We start from the raw sequence: 22,428 nt of genomic DNA, 5'->3' as shown, positions 1-22,428 counted from the left end.
CGGTGTGACGGAAAAAACACCTCTGGATGTTTTATCTCTGTCTAGAGTGAGAGTAGTAAGTCTTCAGGCAAACCTTTGTTGTTCTAGTTCTAAACTGTGGCTGATAATGTAAAATGGCTCTCCCATGTGGTTTTAGAACTGTCCTCCCATGTTTTTTTTTTTACCTCATCTGCCCACTCACTCATCCACCTCTAACTCTCTCCCCTCTCTCTCTCCCAATCCTCCCCTCCCCACTCTCTCCCTCCTTCCCTCTCTCTCCCCCCTTCCCCTCTCTCTCACTCTCTTCCCTTAGCAGGTCTTGGCACTGACAGATGCGTTGTCACGCGTAGGAGTCCTGAGCCATACTCCATCTCTCTTTTTTTAGCCCTCTCTCCCCCCACCCCTCTGTCCTCCTCCTCTTTCTCCTCTGCCTCCTCCTCCTCCTTTCGATATCTCTAATAAGACACATGCTCCTGAGCTGAAGCTCTCACACACACACAAGCCTGGTGTGTATGCTCCCTGGGCCGGCTGTTTCCTCGACGCGCCACCTCTGCTGCTGCTGCGGCCCCTCTACATGGGTTGAAGGGCCTGGGTCTCTCCCTCTCTTTCTCCATCTCTCTCTGCCTCCTTCTCTCTCTCTCTCTCTCTCTCTTTGTCTCTCCCGATTACAGTAGTTGCCAGCGTGTCTCGTCTCCTCTCCCTCTCTCTCTCCCTCTCCCTCATCTGCCCTCCTCCTGTTTTGCCTGGCGTCCTGTTCGTCTGACGCTGCTCCACCGCAACTCGACCCGAGTTGACCCCTTGATGTGTGCTATGGGTCGTGCCCCGGGTGTGTTCGGACTCACAGCTTCAGCCCCGTCATCACCACCAGCATCGCCGCCGCCGCCACCAGCATCATCTTCCTCATCCCCACCATCCTCATTCTCGTCCGCTGCCAGAGTAGCCTCACCAGCCTCTCCCTGCGTCGTGGGGAGCCACAGGTGCCAGTGGCAGTAAAAAGGAAGTCAGCACTAGCTGACTGACCGCCTTTTTATCCGGCTCTTCGACCTGACTGGTGGTCCGCCTGCCCTGAACGGCTGATTGTAGCTCCAGGTCCCAGAGCCATCTCCAGCCCCAGCAGAGGCTGGGTGGAAGTGAGGGGAGGCCTACGGATCGGCGCACCTGCAGGAGCAGGGGGGAGAGCACACCCCCCCACAGCCGGCCGGCAGAGACTATGCAGCCGGGACTGCTGGCCCTGGCCGTGGTCATCCTCAGCACGTCCATAGGACACGGCAACGACGGAAGCCTCAAGCCCGGCAAGGCGAGGAGGCATAGACGCAGTAAGTCTCACCTGTCACACACACACACACACACACACACCTAGACACACAGACATTCGCACACTTTACAGCGAAGCTACACCAGGCGCGTAACTGAAGCGTTCCGTTCGCGATGCGTAAAATCCATTTTAAATGAATGGTCTATTTTTTTCGAACGTACGTGCCGCTATCATGTCTGGTGTAGCTACTTCCATTGATTATAGTGGAAGCTAATTGCAGCAGACGCAACGCGAACGGAACGCTTCAGTTACGTGTCTGGTGTAGCTCAGCCCTTAGACACGAATGTCTACTAACCTGCTCACTCTCTGTCTGCCTGTCAACCTGTTTTGTCTCTGCCCTGTCTTTCTAGTCATTTGTCTTTATGCCTCCTCTACGTTTCTGTCTGCCCTGTAAGTCTGTGTTCTGTGCTTGTTTGCCTGCTTGGTTGCCTGTCAGTTTGTACATGGCATTATATGTTTTGTATATATTAATCTAATACTCTTAGAGTTTGTGTGCTGCAGATGTTTCACATGTTAAAAACACATGTTTTAGATCTCAGATCTTTGTCTGATATCAATATCAATCAGGTTTGATATCAAAGCCTTTTTTTTAACGGTTGACAAACGTATGGTTCTTATGAATGTCCAGGCGTATAGTTAGTGTTTGGCAAACACGTAACTCACACCCTGGGCTCACCCAGAGAGCGCACTGTCTGCAGAGTGTACCTGACACTTTGCAGCGCCGAACCGTACCGCACTGCCTTCCATCACACAGCACCATCAGGCAGCCTAAACAAAAGCAGAAAGCCCGACTCCTCCCTAACCTGCTGCTGACTTCACGTCCGAATGCCATTCGATCCAGTGGCGTCGACTCTTTTCCACACACACAAAGCCTTTGCGTCAGACATTACGCTCCGTTTAACGTCAAGCGCAATGCTCTACGAACGACCTGTGCATCAAAGGTTTGCACTGTTAAACGTCATACCCTCTTCCACACACACACACACACACACACACACACACACACACACACACACACACACACACACAAGATTTCACTTACAGGATAACGACTTACAGCATTACCTGCCCCATGGCTGTTAGCCGAGCGACTTATCGCAGAGCACCTGTTTACTCTTTCGTTTCGAGTGTTTACAAATTAGGCATGCCAATTCAGTGAGGGTGAGCGCTGGAGACCAACAATTAGAAGGTCTCGTTCTGTGGAGTGTCCATCAAAATGCCAGTACATATTCAACTAAGTTCAGGACATAACTCTGTGGTGCTTGGGTTTTCTGTGATTGGTAATCTAAATGTCATTTTGAGTGTCCATGGGGTTTTTGTTAGAAGGCCAGAGGGCATGGGTGCCTGCCTTGATCCGACTGTCTGATTGTCTGTCTGTCTGTCAGAGATGTCCAACTGGTGTAATGAATACAACAGCACCCTCTAAAGTTAGAATCCGGTATCAGGAACCACTTGTGGGAGAGAGTGTACTGTATAGATGCACTGTGGAGATTTCTCTAGAGGCTAATTGTGTGTCTGTGAATGCTATTTGTGGGTTGTTTACCACTATTTGCAACTAACTGTGTACTCACTCTCATTGTATAGAATGTTACCATAGCTAAGAAAACCACTGGTTACAATTTGTGGTGTGTAAAACGCTCAATAATATATCACAATTTTTCTGGGCAGCAGCACTGTTAATGAATCTGGGAATACTGCCCTCTCTGTGTTTAGCTGTCGGGTGGGTGTCAGCGCGTCCAAGAGAAACAGATTCATTTGTCAACTTAAGGGCTTGTTTATATCTATTCGCCTTTTAAACATTTTAAATTTTTCTGATTATTCATGGTGAATTTCGATTGAGATTGCAACACACTTTCTTAAAAGGTCAAACATTTGTTTTACATCATATCTGTGCTGTTTGACCAAGCATGGACCTGAACATCGTAGCGAGCAGTGAGCAGTGAGTAATCTCTTTTATTCAGACAAGAAATGAGGAGAAATAGGTTCAGCATGTGGTTGATTTGGACCTGTTGGTGGTAAGATGGGTGGTAAGTAATTTTCCCCTATATTGATTCTTAAGAATAGGACAAAACAAAATGTAAAGAAATATTGTTATGACGAGATCCTTGGCAAGAGATCCTTCAGAATGACAGCTGCCCTTAATATTGCCTGGTTGCATTACAATTTAATGAATGCCTGATGGAGTTGACAAACAAAGGGTACACAACCGTAAAACTGCTTTGCCATTTGGATATCATCCTGTCCATATTAGGTATTTTTAATGTTGCTTTTGACCAAAATAAGTGTATTTTTAAGATGATTTGAATACATTTAATATCAAACATTTACATTTAATTTGTTCCATTTCTAAAGAATCAGTGCATAGCATAGCATAGCATGCAGATGCAACACATTGCTCAACAATGCCCTCCAGAACCTGAAGACAGTAAAGAGTAGTTATTTTGTAAACTGCAATTTATAACCACATTTATGACATTAAAGGTTTAAGGTGTGTTCAGAGAGCACTTCCTAAATAAAGTCGCCCATCATTATCACCCAAAGCCTGCCTCTGTGTGTCACCAAGCTTGTGTTTTCATATAACCTGACATATTTGAGAATGAGGCCACTTAACCTGTAACCTGAGCGCCCGTAAGCTTATATCAACCGCTTCACGCGCAACCCAACCAACCCACAGAAAAGGAAAGCTGAATCCTCGCTTGTGAAGAGCGCGCACTGTACGTTGCCAGACTCTGTTTTTTTGGCTCGCTTCCACTGTTGAAAATATGACTCGGCCAGAGTGAGCCTCCCCTGGGCCAGAGCACTGTTTTCATTCTGGGGCAGCAGACTGCAGTTCATCTCAGCCCCCCCCCCCCCTTCACTCGTATATTAACACGCTCATGCTTGAGCAACAGCTGAGATGGGGTCAGATTTATGCTTTTGATTAATGCTCCACTGCTTCTTGGGAGGTGCGAGGCTTCCTGCGGAAATTTGGACTTTGGGGTGGATGGGGGTCGAGGTGGAGGTGGTGGTGTGTGTGTGTGTGGGGGGGGGGGGTACTGAGTGTCCCCCATCACCACTAGGAACACCAATGTCACAGAGAGGGTTAGAAGTCAGTGTAGCACTCACTGCCATGTGTCTGATTTCTGCCACACCATGTCATTGTTTTTGTTTAGTCCCATCCACATAGGGTAACATGTGGTAACTCTCTCGTGGTCTATCTGCAACCCTGTGGTCTAACGGCCCCCCAATTGCTAGTTCCGTTTTTTTTTCTGTTGTTTCTGCTGAAGTGAGATTTTTAGCATATCTGGAGGCTCTGAGGGAGGGCTGTGGAATGCAGCAGTCATTGCATCCATGAGTGCAAAAGTCTCTGGGAATCTATGATGTATGTGAGTGGGTTGGGGGACGTCTTTTCGGGGCTGGGGGTGAAAATCACATTTTCATTGCCTGATGTGAACTGGTCCATTTTTTCAATGGACATTCCCAATCATCACCTTTCCCCGTTGAAAGGACCCCCCACCCTACGAGTTGATCCCATGTCGACTATTAAATCAGTCAATTGGGGACAGTGGTATGAACAGACCACTAAATCTCTTTCACTGGAGTGAGTCGGCAATAGGATCTCTACTAAAAAGGTTGCCTGGCCTTATTCAAATAGTGTGTGTACAGTATACTGTAGTACGTAATATTACTCAGACACAGAATAACTCTCTGAGAATTATATATGTTTTTTTATGATATGAACTCATAATATCATTGACACTTTTACTGAAACCCCTGTCAATGTCTGTTGCCAACAAGCAATATAAAAACCTTAGGTGTGGCTGAGCAGTGTGTGTCTTGTCTTGCAAAACACTGTATGGGAAATAATCACTTATATCTGACATAATAATATAAATCATGTGTGATTTCTCCCCCCGGTTTCAAACAACACACACACACACACATACACACACAGTCAGCGAACGACTGCAAATACACTGGAAGCTTCCCGATTAGGCTACAATAGGCAGAACAACAGCAAAAAAAAACAACTAAGAAACACATGGGGCCAACTGATTAATCAGCCAGGCCCTAAACAACCGCCGTGCCCCACCCTGAGCCAGTGGCATCTGGTCTCACCTGAGCATATTTCCCACTCTTCACCTCGTCCCCAAGGGGAAAAGCTGTGTACTGATCTTCCTGATTATTAGCATCGATAAGGCAGTCTGCAGGTGCTGATAGGTTGCCATGGCTCACATTTTAGTGCCGTTGGTTCCCTCACTATCTCTGGCTTTATTTACGAGGATCGTCTCGAGGATCTTTACCAGCGGATTTTTCTCTCGTCGAGACAGCACGCTAGATGGATTGCCCCCACTGACATGTAAATATTGAGCTGATAGGGCAACCGGCCCATTAAATCAGCTCACATGGCTCTGCTCATGGGCCTGGAAACAGGACATGCTCTATGACACACTTTTCACATTTTCATGTTAATGTTGTTGGTGTTTTTTTTTTTTTTTTTTTTTTTAACTCCACTTTTTTTTCCACTCCCAAGGTGAATTGCCACGAATGGTGAATATTGCATTTGCATCTACAAAATGCTTCTGGTTCTTTCTTTCTCGAGAGAAGTCCAAAAATCTGTATCAAGTCTTTTCATAGCCATGTTGCTGGCAAGCATCCGTGACCTCCGTGACGTTCTGCCTAGACGCACTGTGATATCAGTCACTGATCTGGGGTAGGCCTGTGTAGAGCGTCAGTCTGCAGAACACAGCCTTAAAAAATCTGTTCAGGATCTCAGACAGACTCTTTCAAGTAAACACAGAGAAAGCATTGAAAGCATTGAAACAAAGATGACCATTTGGTGTGAAATTTGCAATAAATGTTAACTCTTCCCTCAACAACAACAAAAAAGAATCAACTATGAAAACTGGATGGAGGGTTGACTTGTGTCAAAAATGCCAAATGGTGAATTATTAGTGTAAACACGGTGCTTGGAAGTCCTCCACACTGAATCTTATATTTTATAAGCAACATTGCAAGGCACCTAACCCCTCATTAGTGTGTGCTTCACCTCACTGTGTGTTCACTGTGTGCTGAGTGTGTTTCACTCATTCACGGATTGGGATAAATGCAGAGACCAAATTTCCCTCACAGGATCAAAAGAGTATATACTTACTTACTTACTTACTTGATTATGAAGCTACTGTGGCGGTTTATATGCACAGTATATGTTGTGTCTGTGATTGTTCAGCAAGACCTCATTCTTTCTCTCTCCTCCTTCATCCCATCTGTCTTCTCATGCCCCTAGTAAGTACTGAAGTGCCACCGCCATCTTGCTCAAATGGCTGTGAGAACTGTTCAAAGGACAACGGCTGTCTGAAATGCCGCCCTCGCCTCTTCTTCCTCCTGGAGCGCAATGACATCCGCCAGACGGGCGTGTGCCTGGCCTCCTGTCCCGTCGGCTACTTCGGCATTCGACAGCCGGACATGAACAAGTGTGCTCGTGAGTACCTTTACACACATACACACACACATACAGTATTTACTGTATATTCCTCGCACAAGTGTAGATCAATCTCTCGTCAGCCTCTTCAAGTCCACTGGTACGACAAAACATACACACACACACACACACACACACACACACACATATATATACTGTACAGTATATACTGTATATATTCCTCACACAAGTGTAGAGCGCTCTCTCAAACACACACACACACGCACACACATACACAGACACACACATACATACTGTATATCCCTTACACAAGTGTAGAGCGCTCTCTCAAACACACACACACGCACACAACACACACACACACACACACACACACACCAGAGCTAGTGAGCGGAGCTGAGTGGTGCGAATATCCCGCTCCTCGCTCAGGTGGCTGTTCACTCGGCCGCTCCACCGCTCAAATTCACGTCAGGCCACTCTGCTCAGTTTCGCTCCCCGCTCCACTTCAAAATCCTCCCACTCCAGTGAAATCGCTCCACGCTCGCTTCCAATTTAAAGGAGGGAGAAATAATCTACAAGCCGAATTGTCACTTTAGAAAACTTAAATCCTAAAGAACTAAGAGCAACGGCAATGTCACTCATAGAACATGTATTGTAAAAGATAGCCTAATGCAACACCGACAGTGCAACAACGAACAAGCTTGCCAACATCAATAAGTCTAAAACTAAAGGGATACGTGGGATTAATTGCCTAAATAATACAGGTTTAGCATCCGAGTTTACTTCAGCCTTACTTAAAGCATTGGCTATTCAAATTGCTCATGTTTTTCTTTGCTCTCCTAGCACACCCGTTTCCGCGAAATGTGTCTTCTTAAATTCCAAAATAAATCTCACTGGAACAGTGTCACCACATAGTTGTTCTTGCTCTACATTGTTGGTATCTAGTTGTTTTGTAGGAATAGTAGCCTACGCTTGTAAGCCCTATGACTTTCAGTTTCCTTTCTAAAATATTTAGTGACTTTATCCCCAACGAACTGTAACGTCGGCATGCTGGACTAGTCCTATGTCCTACGGACTCTGGGACAAGGCATTCTGGGATACGGGGAGAACTCTGGGGGTTGTTTGTGTGTGTTAATGCCTTTATTTACTGTTTTAATGTCCGTGTTTTAGGGGCCGTTTATAAGAGAACGATTGCGAAGGAAGACGACAAAATATTTTATCATAAGTGCCTTTCGCTTACATGGCGACCCCGCCATCGGGGCTTGAAGACGCAAAAATCTGAAGACTCCTTCCAGAGTGTAGAGTTTTGAAGACGACCCGGGTTGCGTCTCCGTCTAAACGGCTAAACCAAAGATCCTTGATTACCTCTCTGGCTAAACTGTCAAATTAGAATGTCTGCGCGTGACGTACCGGGGTTCTATCACACCACCACCCAGCGGTCTGGAATGCATATCCAATCGAATATCACATACTCTTGCGTCTTCATATAAACAAAGATTTCCCCCTGAGAATGCTCGTCTAAACGCAAATAAAAAAATGAAGACGAGACGCCACTTCTGCGTCTTCTCTTTTCATCGTCACCGTATAAACGTAGCCTTAGTGTAGCGTACCCTTTTAGGTCTTCCTCGTGTGTGATCCTTTTTGTGTGGGGGGCTGCGTCCACCCCTGTATGTGTAGTGTGTGTATGTGTTTGACACGCCTAGTGTGCGCTGTTTTCACACTCGTGGCGTGAGCGGTATCGTAGCGAAAATGGAGCGGGACAGAGCGGCCGCTACGGCCTCTGAATGTAAAAGCGCTCCGCGCTCCAGCAAAAATCCATCCCCTCCGCTCCGCTCCTCGCTCACTCACGCTCTGCTCCGCTCACTAGCTCTGACACACACACACACACACACACACACACACACACACACACACACAGACGTACATGGTGGCAATACACACTAGGGTCCTGTTCTGTGTGTGTGCCAGCAGCCAGGACTGTGATCTGTTTTCTTTTAGTTGTGGGTGAAAAACAGGCTTTGAGAGAAAAAAAAATCCAAAGCAAAACAGTGGTAAAACACTGCTGTTTGTCTTTCTGTTAGGATGTCTACGTTATTATTTTGGCCTGCGAATGACGAAGGCATTCCAGTTCGAGGGAAGTTTTCCCCTCTGTTACCCAAGTACAGATGTCAGCAATATGTGGTCTTAAAAAAATGTTATCATGTTCTCCTTCTATTAAGAACAATTTTCTCTTAATTAGGAACACATGGAAATATAGTTTCGAAATATGGAAAGCAAATGTGTACATCTCAGAAAGTCTTTTCAACTTAGTGAAGGAAGTCAAAATAATATGATTTCCGACAGAACAAAACGCTTCAATCGATCCGTCACCAGAGACTGACTTTGTCAGAATTTAGAAATTGGAGCCCAATGCTTTAAACCGCTGAAATCTTCCCCAGTTTGAGAAACTAGAACTTTTTTGATAGCCAATTAGCCTGCACTGCAGCTTGGAACCATTATATTTTGTTATGAGAAAAAAATACTATTCTTTTTTATCCATTGCTGGATCACATTAATATCTCTCAGATGTTTGCGTGATTCTTGCCTTTTTACGGGATCTCATAACAGGTAAACACAAAACAAAGATGGAAGGGGGATATAAGTACTTCATTTTGTGGACTCAACAAGGGATTTCTTTCTTTGCAGAGCAAACATGGGAAGCCAAGCTTTGGTAATGGTGTTTCCCTCTCCGCCAATGTAATTGATCCTATTCAATTTACTCAATGGGCTAGTGTATGAAAGCACCCAAGGTTTTTAGTAACTGTTTAAATTGTTTTGAAGCTTTGGGATGGGTGTCTCTCTGCCTGTGGTCTCCTGTGTGACTAAACCTGCTGTGGTGTGAGGTGTTTGATAGCATTTGTTGCCTTTCTGTTTAACTCATACCATTTTATTGGCAGGCAGATATGATATCGTTGTCATATCTTCAGGATCCAGCTCCTTCTAGAAAACTGTCAGCACTGTGAGAGAATGCTAACACTGTGCACTCGTCAAGCAGAATCACATTACAAAGACCGTTGTGTTCTTTCTCCCTCGTACAAACAGTTGAAGCCGTTGAAGTTTTCTTTAAGGATTAGCGTTGGAGGATGCAAACTGTTCTTTGCCGGGGATACAGAGGAGGCCAAGCGTGCACACTAGCATTCCCCTTTCAACCTTTGAGCCCTGCCCGGCCGTGGTTCACGCGCTGTGATTATTCAATCAGCAGTGTGCATTTCGTTTGTCTCCAAATCCCCAAGATGTCTTGTTAGCAACATTTGTCTTGCATTAGGGGAACATTTATAAACGGTTCAGTGCAAAAAGTATTCGCTCCAAACATTACTGATGTCAAATTTAGTTGTCAAGAGTTAAAAGTAGTAATTGAGAGCAGAGGTTACGATTGGGGGGGGGGGGAGAAAAAGGGAAAAAAACAAGAAAAGGAAAAAAAATGAAGGGGGGACTTCTCCTCCTCTGGCAAATGACCAGAGAACTGGACGTGCTTGCCTTATATGTTACAGTACACGGCATGTGTTTGCCAATGGTATGACATAGGTCAGCAGAGAGACTATAGTCCTTCAACAAGGCCTTTGATGTAGTTTTTAAGAACATACTGTTTCATGTTCCATGCTTCTGGGACGGCAGAGTCTTGAAATGTTCTTGTGTGTATTCTGCCCTGAAATGTGTCAGCTCATGCACTCACCCTACGTAAGCAGTGCAAACGTTAGCGTTCCATTGCTCCATATGTGTACATACAAGCTGTCTCCCAGGAGACGTGGCTCCACTTCGCCTGCCAAGTGCCAATGGAAAGATAGGAATGAGATGCTGGCCTGGTGCTGCTGTTTGTGCAGAAATAAGATAATGAGGATAATCAGAAAGGATCAAGTGAGGGAGGGAGCTGATAGGTTCAGGTAGTCTCAGTAGGTGTCTGGCCTTCGTTCCCCTGCATTCCATAATTGCCCCCCAATTTAAAGCTGTTTGTTTGTTAGACTGGAGCAGGAGCGTTGGATAATGTTTAAGGGGAGGTGTTTCGGAGGCCTCCTCCGTTTAGTCTGATGGGCAGTGTTGAAGCGACTGGACTTGTTCAACCCTGGTAAGCTGAAGGCTGCGGTTGAAGTAGAAAAGGAAAAGAAAAGTAGTGGGGTAGTGGGGTAGTGGGGTGGGGGTGGTGGTGGTGGCGGTGGTGGTGGTGGTGGTGGTGGCGGTGGTGGTGGATGGCGGTGAGCAAATGCTTTTAAGAGATTGTAAATGTTATTCATGATGTATCCTAAATGTACCCTCTCCCCCTCGATTATTCCAATCTGCCACTAATAAATCCCCAACATGACGCCATTCAGAGGAAATAACTCTCCAGGAGAAATCCCAGGATATTTGCTGGGGTGAAAATGGTTCAAACTTTGCTGATAACACGTCCAGAAAGAGAAAAAAAGACAGAACCCCCCCCCGAATAGACGAGTTCACCAGAATGGTTCCTTGCTGCCTTATTTGAAGTCATAAAAAGAGTGTGATCTTAACAGGTGTGTTTACAGGGCTGTTACTGTATAGGTCTGACTTGCAGATCTGTGAAATGGCGCAGACCGATCAGGGTCAACCCTGGGGGAGGTGGTGTGAAACTTCACCTTTGACATTATGATGGCCATAAATTTTCCTCTGATGATCCCTTTGCTTTTTTGTCTGTTCTCTCTCTTCTCCGTAGAATGTAAAATAGAAAACTGTGAGGAGTGCTTCAGTCGAACGTTTTGCACAAAGTGTAAGGAGGGCTTATATTCTCACAGAGGCAGATGCTACTCCAGTTGCCCAGAGGGACACAGCACAGTCAATGGCACTATGGAGTGTGTGGGTGAGTGACCTTTTGACCTTCAGGAGAGTCTGTTTTCATTGGTTATCAAAATAGACTTATGTTTGGGGGATCTAGTTTATGTTGGCCTTTCTAAAATGCCTTGAGACATTCTTATGTTGTTCTATTATATAAATACAATTTAATCGCGTCAAAATAATTTTTCATTGATTTGCCAGCCACATATACTGATGAAAACATATTTCTGTTATATAACTTTGGATAGAAAGATGTTGGCTAAATGAATGAATTATTATCTGATTAATGCACTAATTTATCTACTCTTTATGACGTAAGTACATTCATATGTGAACCAGATGCATTGCACATTATCACGCACAGCGCATTGGTCAGGTAACACTTGCACAGCTTTGTCCTTTGAACCTGCACCTTTCCCAAAAGCCTGAAACTGAATTCAATTGCTGTATGTGGATCTTGTGTTGCCTTTTTATGACCAGAAGGTCATCATTACCCCCAAATGAGCAAATTGGTCTTATCAGGGGGTATCAATTACAAAGCATAAAAGACATGAAAGACTATCCTCTCCTCTCTCTCTGTTCTCCCACTCCTCTGCTGTTTCTCAATCACAAGTGTGCGTTCGAGAGTTGTCTGGAAGCAGGCCCGTTGGCTGATAAGGAGCTATTCTTGATTTCCTTTGAAAACCGTTCTGTCATAAGAAAGCAAATACACTGCCTAATAGCATTACAGCGCGGGGAGAGCACCCCCACCCAACGCCCCCTGGTCGGGCCAGGCCGGTGAGAAATGATACGCCGCTGCTGGCGTGACGTCTTGGAGCAGCCTGGACCGCTCTCTCATCTCAAACCTTCAGTGAGCCGTCCGATCCAAACGTTCCTTATCATTGATATCTCTCTCTCTCTCTGCGTGCATGATTGTTTTTTAAGATAGTCAAGTTCCCCCCAGACCATCACCCCCCCCTCCCCCACACACTTCCCTGTGTCCCTGTTCTTAAAACACAGAGGGAAGAAGTTAAAGAAAATGAGAAAAGAAAAGAAAAACAAGTTAAAGAATAAAAAAAAGCCAGTACTGAGTGTCTGCATGCAACTGAGAGGCTCTCAGCCCAGATGGAGACGGGGCTGCAGAATGACAGCATATCATAAGTTTGGGTAAATGTGGATCCAAGCGTAATCATGGCCGGCCCATTCCCTTGGTTGCAGTGTGGTCCGCGGGATGAATGTGAGGGATGTCAGATATCAACCGTCTCAATTTGGGCTTTTAATCCCTGTCAGATTCTAAGTGGTACGGATACGTGCTCCAATAAAACACTCTGGTTGTGCAAGTCCAGGAGTCTGCCTCTGGTGTGCCTCTGTTTGTGCCTGTGTGTACGTGTATGTGTGTGTGTATGTGTGTGTGTGTGTGTGTGTGTGTGTGTGTGTGTGTGTGTGTGTGTGTGTGTGTGTGTGTGTGTGTCAGAGAGAGATTGAAAGGGAAAGAGAGAGAGAAAGAGAGGGGCAGAGGCTGTGTGTGTGTATTTTTTCGCCATCAGCGACTGCTGTGGTTTACCATTCCTATCAATCATGTCTCCCGACCTCTCTCCACATCTTCTCCTCTCTTTCTCTATCTCTCTCTATCTCTCTCTCTCTCTCTCTGTCTCTTTCTAAATCTCTCTCTCTCTCTGCCGTAGTGCAATGTGAGCTGGGTGAATGGAGTGCCTGGGGCCCGTGCATGAAGAAGAACAAGACGTGTGGCTTTAAGAAGGGCACCCAGACGCGTGTCAGGGAGCCAGCGCAGCCCCCCAGCCCCGACACGGCCTCCCGGCCCCCACCTTCCTCCACCTGCGCCCCGGAGACCGAGAGCCAGAGGTGCACCGTTACCAAGAGGGTCCAGTGTGGTGGGAAAGGAGGTGAGTGGCAACTAAACCACTCCGCTCTAAAAGACTCAAAACTGTTGAGTGTGAATTGCAGATGCAGACAGCAGGACACATAAAGTGGCTGTGAGAGGTTTTGTTTTTATTTGTTTAAATTGTGGTTGCTACCTAAATCTCCCAAAAGAGAACACGAACAACAGTACAGCAAACACCAGTGTTGGGGAAGTTACTTTTAAAAATTAGTGTTACTTCTTAAAAAAGTAATCCGTTACTTTACTTAGTTATCCTCTATGGAAATAACTTTTTACGTTACTCGTTTCTTTTACGTTACTTTTATGTTGCTCGACTTTGGGCAGAACCCAATATCTGTTCCTAAAAGTGTAGGCCTACATAATACTATGGAGGACATAACAGGTATTTCTTTTGTGCTCTTTATTATAAAAAAAATGCCACAGACAGAGCACTTGACAAGAAAACCTTGAGCTGTTATAGGCTTCAACACCACCACTAAAGCCCTATGAAACAATATCAATTACAACACCATTCACTCTGCTGCGCGTTGGGGACCTATTTCTATACATTATCACTTATATAGCCTCGATACATCTTATGGGCATATAGGTGAACACAAAATACATAAGGACTTATTTTATAGCCGTATACTCTTTCATTAAACAGGCTCCTCCGAAATTGGTGCAAAGTTAGTGCAAATCGTTTTAATAGGCTGGCAGTTGAGTTAGCGGCAGTGGACAAAAGTTTCTCACCAGGGCACAGTGTGTACACCTTACACTCACATTCCTCCCCTTAGTTTCAACGAGTTTGAAGTAATGGGAATACCTCCATCCCTCAAAAGTTAGCGTTGGCTGCTTCTCGCTTGCCATGATTGCTCTCCATGCTACCACCAGCCTCTGTCATGTGACTATTACACAAGCACGCAGCTGAGAAAGCAGTGTCGCTGTCAAATCTGTCCATGGGAAAAGTAACGTTGCGTTGAATTGAAAAAAGGAACTATGTTTCGTTACCCGAAAAAGTAGTTACATTACTGTAATGCGTTACTTTGTGCTTGTACTTTGGAACGTGTTACACATGACACTGGCAGACACTGATTAATGCCATTAAGTTAGTTAACCATACAACACATTTGGACTGCTATTAAAGCTGCTCTTCATGGGGTTTTGGACCCATATATAAATAATTAATTAATCTCATCTCAAACATACATTTGTTAAGGTGTCATTTTTGACTCAATTTTGATCGGACGGGAAAGAGTTTTAAACATGGAATAAACCAGCATATTCCTAGTTGAGAGTACAAGGGTCTCCCTAAAGTTACAGGCCTCTACTCACAGAGCTGTCTCTCAGAGTGGAGTTGCCGGGGAAACACTCAGTTGTGTAAACCGCAGAAGAACATGAGGTTTCCTCCTGATCAGGACCAACACAAGCGCACACATATCATATCAGTCTAGACAAACAGAGGCAGTGCTGGAAATGTAAGCTTTTCATCACTGGACCATGCTTGTAGGTTTTTTGGCATGGAGGCACTGTGATAATGAAGTGGAGGTGGAGGACAGCTGAAGAAGGCAATCATCGAAAAGGACCTGGACGTCTCCGGTTCAAACTGAACATCTGAGCATAGACTGTTTTCACAGTGTGTAGAGGACCCGTGTGGTCAGTTGTGCAGCCTAGTTGTGCACTAAAGAAATTTCACAGTGTAGAATACCCATGTGGTCAGTTGTGCAGCTCAGTTGTGCACTAAAGAAATTTAACAGTCTTGTTAGTCACACAGTTTGTTACTGATTGGCCATAAACATTGTCCAGAACAGGTATTTATTAAACAATGAATCTGGCCTTAAATCTTTTTTACTCAAGTTACACGCAAAACACCAAATCAGAGAGCTTTTTATTTGGTCAGCTTGTTTTCACAATCTTTTTAAATTTTCTGCCTAAGTAATAAAAGGGCCTTTGAAAACTGAACAGAGGACTGAGGGCCTTGCTTGTGCTCAGAGGGTTCAACTCATTAAGAACAAATGGAGGCTAAGGCTGTATTCCTTCATTTGGATACAGACCCCTTCATTTCGCATTAAACTGTTGGTATACAGCATCTTATTAGTGAACCCAAGTGCTAATCTACTTAATTTACCTGATGAAAAATAGAAGAAATTATGACATTCTGTTCCATAAAGACTAGGTTTCATTTCTATCTCCATGTTCTTTTATGACTATTTACAGTTAACCCCTTCCTGAAGGTATACTTGAGTTAACATAAAAATACAAACGGATTAGCATTGAAATAAATAAACATAAACTGCAAAGACAAGGAAGATAACAAACTTCATAGTGCGTTGTAATGTCAAAACAGCGAGGTGTTTTAAAGGATGTTGTTCTTTTCAGTAAACGCTGAGCGTGAATAATCCAAATATGATAAATAATTGACATGCTGCGAAGATTAAGAGCTTTGTTTTAGTTTGAGGGGAAACCCCTCTCTATGCCTTTGTGTAAGTGGATGTCAGAAGAGGCAAAAAGCTGTGGAGTGTGGGGCAAATGCCCGAACAGGATGTGAGAAATGAGAAGCTAATTTACACTGCATGACACCTTCATGGAAAGAATTTGCAAGCGTTGGTTCAGAAGAATAATTAACGGTGAAATATTATAAACTGCCCCATTAAAATGCTATGCCTGCCTGCCAGACATCTAAACTTAGCGACCAGTTGCTGACAATCTGACAGGCCGTGAGAGAAAAGTTACTTGTTAGCATGGCTTGGCAACCCCCCCCCCCCCCCCCCCAACACACACACACACACACACACACACACATATGCACACCCCCAACCTGCTGGACTGGGAGACCCTGGGTGAGTGAGGTCTTTGAATCAGGAGATTTGTGAGCTGGGGTTGTAGTGTATGTTAGCCATTAGCCAGGACTTGTGATCCTCATCCAGATTTGGGGATGTGAGAAAGAGCTACGCTCGGTTGCCTGGACTCCCAGGAATAAATGTACTTCTCTTGCGAATTAACTCATAGGTGATGGGTGTCTTGACCTGCGCCTCCCCTTTTGTCATTGTGCGTAAATGCATGCCGAGCGCTAAATTAGCTAGGCTGTGAATACATCTGCAAGAATTGGCCGAGGGAGCTGCTGTAAAAATCACAAGGGGCAGCGCTTGTATAACAGCGGTGATTTAGTGATCTGTGGATCTCACGCTTTGTGTCGATTTGGCCCGAACTCCTTTTTTTTCCTTCCTGTCAAGTAATAGATGGGTTTTGCACGAAAACAGAATTTGCTAAATGCATGATTGCCTTTGTCAGGCACCAGTGTTTGCCTTGGAGTGAGTGCGGCTGCAATCATTGCTGTCATAAATTAGTGGAGCCTCCCCAGCCCTCCTTTAAGCGGTGTCTTAAAACAGCCTAAAGTGATGCAGCCACGCCGAGAGCTCGGAGACGACCAGGCTTTATGAGTGCCGAGTCCAAAAACCTCTCTTACGTGCACAGCACAATCCACTCATGGTAAAGCTTAAGGGAAAACGTGGTCCGCTTAACACCCTCGAAAATTGAAACACGCTTCAAAATTAAACACAATGAGCAAAACCATAAACAAACAAGCCTTTAGAAATAGAACATTCTAAAGTTTATTTTTATTGCCCTTTAGAGGGTAGTTAGGAAGAGAAGTTTTAAATAAACTCTGTCTCAGTATGTTATTGGCACATGATGCTGAGGGCACCTCCATCTTAGTGTGGTCATGTAGCATGTTACTGCATGTATAGTCTGCTGGTCAGCCTGAAGTTGTGCAGAATGCTCCAGCTCACCATGGGAGACCCTGGCATTTGTCATTGTTCAATAAACGAAAAGAATGGTAATTGATTCTCTTTTCTTTCAGGAGTCTATTTTTGCTCAAAAAATGAGCTCTGTTAAAATAGCACTGATTAAAAAAAGTTTTCTGCCAGAGATCTTTTTTTTTGCGTTCTTTGTTTGTTTACTGAAATGCAATAAAATACCATTCAAGTACACAACAAATCTGAAGCGAGCACTTATTATTGTTCTTTGTCAAATTCCTATGCAGGACATTGAAGGAGTTGGATGTCAAAAAATAGACACAAAGCAAGCAGGTCTGTGCACATAGACTTTCAGGTGCGGAGACAAGGTCAGAGGAGAGGAGTAGAGGAGAGAAGAAGTAAAGAGAAGAGGGAGAGAACAGGAAAGGAGAGAGAGAGGAGAGGTGAGGAGAAGAGAGGAGAGTGGAGGAGAGGAGAGTGCGTCTGGAGCAGGGGGTAGCTGCCGCCACCACCGTAAGACTCTTGTCATCAAACACGCAGCAAACGTTCTCCAGTCCCGTACGAGTGTTGATTCTGTATCCAGGGAACGCCGAAACTCGCAACACACCAGTTCATAACAGCCATCAGTCAGTCCCCCCCCCTCCAGTTTGCGGTTAGGGTTGTACTGACAAGGGAGCTTGGAAACGACCTTTTGATTTCCAGCATTTAGGCTTTTCCCGTTCACTCACACTCTCACTTACTCTCTGTTTCTGTTTCACCACTCTCCCACTTTCTATTTCTGTTTTTCCAAATTCTCTCTCTCTCTCTCTCTGTCTTTCTCTTTCTCTCCCTCTTTTTCTCTCCCTGTATCCCTCTTTCGCACCATCAGTCTCGGCCCATTTATTTCACTTTCTCAGTAGGTCTGGCTGTCTCCACTGTTCTCTTTATGTTAGTTTACTCGCTTATCTCCTTCTGTATCAGTCTTTCTCTCTGCATGTCTTTCATCATCATCTCTCTCTCTCTCTCTCTCTCTCTCTCTCTCTCTCTCTTTCTCTCTCTCTCTCTCTCTCTCTCTCTCCAGTGCCATGAGTGACTCTTTTTAGGAATCTGTTCATCTCTCTCTAAATGTCCATTTTTCATTTGCTAACAGTATGTCATTTAGCGCTGTCTGGTAGCCACTGGCCTCAAACTAGGATAGTCCAGGACAAAGCACACAGTCTGCATTACACTCTGACGCACCAGCTCAGCATTTTTAGTGTGCTGCTACTGGTAAGTGTTTTCCCAAGTAATTTAGAGTAGTCTTCTCCCATGCACACATTTTCAGCCTACCTGTAGGCTACTCAACCCCTTGACTAAGTCTGTGATTTGTGAGCTATGAAGGCAGTTACGCGCTTTGGGCAGAGTCAACCTAAAACTCTGTACACGCATTCTGCTTTACTAACACACTCTTCAGCGACACACATTACAATATTTGAGTGTCAAATTTCTATTTTTCCATTACAGTGTGATATATAAGGTGACATATAATATAACAGGAAGAAGTCTCCTGAAGAGCTGTGGGCATGATCAGAGAGTGTAGGGGAGAAAACGCATAGGCCACCAGTCTTCTCCACACACTCCTTCCTCTCTTGTGCTGGATTAAGTTCTTATCCCCAACCAAACACTTTAAAGGCGGTTTGTGTGAACACAGTGGTTGGACACTTAAAGTAAGTGACAGGCCCCAGCTTAGACTAAGTGGAAACCTAGAGAGCACAGGAGGAGAAAACCAGCCAGGGCCCGTTGCTTTCACCTCGGCTGGCACCGAAGTTTACATCAGTCATAGGAGCCTCAGTCTCCACAGTATGAGTATTAATTATAGGGATTGTAGTTACGGGTGTGGAGACAGCTGCTGTGTGTATAACTGTCAACGCACCCGTGGTACTGTTCTGCCTCAGAGGCATTTATAGATGCAACAGACAGATAGAGAGAGAGGGAAGGACAGAGAGAAGTAGGAAAAGAGAGGGGGATAGAGAGAAAATGAAAAGAGGGGAAGGGTAATTAGGTGCAAATGACAACATAAACACAGGAGAACCTTGGGCTAGAGTTTATTCTTTACAATGCCGGTGCATTGCTCAGGTCACACACATCGGTGAGTGGCGCTAGTTAGTCTTCAACCTGTGCATAAGGATCCCAGACCCAAATGTTTGTGTGGCTCGGAACAGTCATGCTGGGGAGGGTGCTGAGGTTCTATGGCAGTCATCAATTCTGGCCAATCAGAGCTGTGTATACAGTCTGTGCTGTTAACACGTGTCCAGAGAATCTGATCATAATTTTTCTTTTGGTCTTCTCTTCTCTTCTCTTCTCTTCTCTTCTCTTCCTACAGGAGGAGGCAGGGGGAAAAAAGACAAACAAGATGGCCCGAGGAACCGTGATAAAGGCACGGGCAGCAAGAACCGTGGCAATAAAGGAACAGGAGGAGGAGGAGGAGGAGGAGGTGGGGGAGGAGGAGGAGGGGGGGGGAGGAGGAGCAGGAGGAGGAGGTGGAAAGAAAAAGAAACTTCGTGCCACCACTGTTCCCACACCCATCCTAACAGCGAGCACCGTCACCTAGTCCCCTCCTGGCTCTGAGGTGGGAGCATTGGATAGGAGGATGGACACCCCCCCCGCCCCACCCACACCTCCGCCCACCGCAAAAACCCAGACGCAAAACAAACACACAAACAAACAAACACAAGACAAAAATGACAACAGTGTCCAACTAAATGAGGAGAAGATCCTTGCTGCTATGCATTCTCAGAAAATGCTCATGAGAGAACTGGAGGACTGTTGAAATACAAAAAATGAACTCTTTTTGCTTTGTATTGAAGAAGGACAAGACATTTGAGAGGAGCAAAAACAACACATGAAAAAGATTGGCTTCGTTGGATAGATGGAAGTACTGTGAGTCACAAAGCTGATGGTGGCTGGTCTCACTGAGAACCTGCCCAGCAGGAGGTGGTTCCTTACAAAACACAGTGGGCGAGCATAAGAAAAAGAGAACAGTCAAGTGTTTTTTTTTTTAATCGATCAAAGGACTACACTCTTATGCCCTATAACTGTGGAGATGAGAAATTCAAAAATACAAAACACTCTTAAATAAGAGTGTCTGAAAGCAGTTTGCTTTGTTATTATGGTAACTGTTCTAATAATGGCTTGTCCAAGGCAGATAACAAGTTTGTAGGTATTTGTTTTAAGTCGACGGAGCAGGAAATGGACAGTATTAATGCGCTTTATTGTTTAATTTCTACTTTATGTTGGAACAACAGAAAGGCACTGGAACTAATGTGTGGCTTGTTCAAAAACAAATACCAAAAGATGTTTGACTTTTTTTGGTAAGGAAAGGATCCAAAAAACAATGACATGAGAGATAGAGTAAACCAATATACTCTTTATTATCCAAATACTCTTCCCAAGACCTCACTCAACACTCATAAGTAACTTGGCTAGTTCATTTATAAATGCTATTTTGATGAGAAGGAAAATAAATTGTAATGCACAATAATTGAGCAATAAGAATGAAGATGAAAGAGTAAAAATAAAATAGAGATTGTGTGTGTGTGTGGGGGGGGGGGCAGAATGAGATTTAAAATGTAGAGGGATTGTGTTTGTTTACAAAATATGCATTATGGATAAGATAATTTGTATGTGTTGTGTGTGTGTGTGTGCGTGTGCTTGTGTGTGTGCATGAGAGTGAGATGAGAGAGGAGGACAGTGGTTTGCATGTCAATACATGACTGTATCCTTTTTCTGTGTGTTTACAGATGTTTATGTTTGTATCAACTCCTGCTAAGAGAAAACAAATGGTTGAAATATATCAGCACACTTATATATTAACAGCCTCATTATTCCTAATCATCTGGTTATATGTATACCATGTTCATACAGCTCTTCAATACTTACACATTTATGTTTTGCTACAGGGTCAGATAGCAAGAATTTATATTGCACAGTGCCTCCATGTTTGCAATGTATTCAGATTGCTGTATGGAATTAACCTTTTTTTCACAGTGTTATGGTATGGTGAGACAATCTGAAGTTTGACTTAGGCTTTTGAGCCACTATCAGCACTCTCGTAATTTTCCCTCGGTCTGGTAGCCGTGCGCACACATTAAAAAGTACTTTATTTCAGTGGAAAACTGCAATGGCTACACTCAGAATATGGGTCGTCACACTGAGTACAGTGTGTTAGCTTCAGTTTTGGAAGAAAGCTATGATTATATTGACTGATAATATGCTGTAACAGTACAGTATATTATGATATTTTATTATGACTGAAGGGTTATCCTCCCTGAAAGTAGGTGCCCTTGGGCTGGATCTACACGACACCAGGCCACATTCTCTCTAAGGGTGACATATAGTTCAATACAAATGTTATTAGCAAGTCATTTGAACCATAACTGTTTTAAGTGCCCTGTCTTGACTTTTTTTTCATCCTGATGCCTTACTGTGTGTCTACATTAAAAAAGAAAATCATTACATGGAGCATATCTTGTGTCTTAGTCGCATGTTTTCACTAGTACAACTGCATATGAGTTTGAATATGTCACTTTGAGATCAGGGGCGAGCGTTGGGATGAGATATGATATGCTCAGTTGGCCCAGATCTGCCAAATGGTTTTTAATGTCAGTAAATTTGAGAGTTATGAGATTTTAGATTAGGGATGTTCATGTGATTCAGCCATTTTTTGAGCTCACATAAGAGAGGACTCTCTCTCTCTCTCTCTCTCTCTCTCTCTCACACAGACACACACACACACACACATGCACTCACATAAAGGAGATGAATGCAGAGTGTAGACATTCTCTCCCTCACACACACAACCACCAAATGCACAGAGTATAAGTGAGTACAAGTAGTACTGTATGTTACACTGACCAAGCAATTGTAGTCTACTGTACATTTTCACTAATGAGTTCCTCATAAATGAAGCGTTTCATAAAAGTCATTTCAGCATTTTGTTAGTGACCTTTCTTTGGCAACACCACTAGAGCCAGCTTCACAAACTGCATCCCATTAATAACCACAGGCTTACCTGATAAGGGTCATAGCTACCTCCATGGTTTTGGACAACAGATGTCAGGGTAAAACAGCACTATCTGATTGACCTACATGTCTGTTGTAAATCTTATGGATGTAGCCTGCTTCACTTAAAGGGGAAATCCAGTGTAAAAAGGATTTTGGATATGCTTAGCATTAGCGTTTTTTGCTCCCCAACGAACGTTCGAACTCGTTATCATGCTAAGCATATCCAAAATCCATTTTACACGTTTTTACATTT

The 22,428-nt window shown here is 44.3% G+C and overlaps 1 protein-coding gene across 1 annotated transcript; it reads left to right on the top strand.

The window, feature by feature from the left end:
* Positions 1-283: 283 nt before the first annotated feature.
* rspo1 (R-spondin 1) lies at positions 284-19,601 on the top strand (the record flags this gene model as incomplete). The annotated part of the gene is made up of 5 exons (XM_042107580.1): positions 284-1,295; positions 6,561-6,755; positions 11,422-11,565; positions 13,205-13,423; positions 19,495-19,601. Coding segments are annotated over exons 1-5 (771 nt in total), but the record flags the coding sequence as incomplete, so codon positions are not given.
* Between the last annotated feature and the right edge of the window lie 2,827 nt (positions 19,602-22,428).

Source organism: Alosa sapidissima, chromosome 10 (genome assembly GCF_018492685.1).
Source record: "Alosa sapidissima isolate fAloSap1 chromosome 10, fAloSap1.pri, whole genome shotgun sequence".
Lineage (NCBI taxonomy): Eukaryota > Metazoa > Chordata > Actinopteri > Clupeiformes > Clupeidae > Alosa > Alosa sapidissima.
This window is presented reverse-complemented; position numbering and strand designations above follow the sequence as displayed.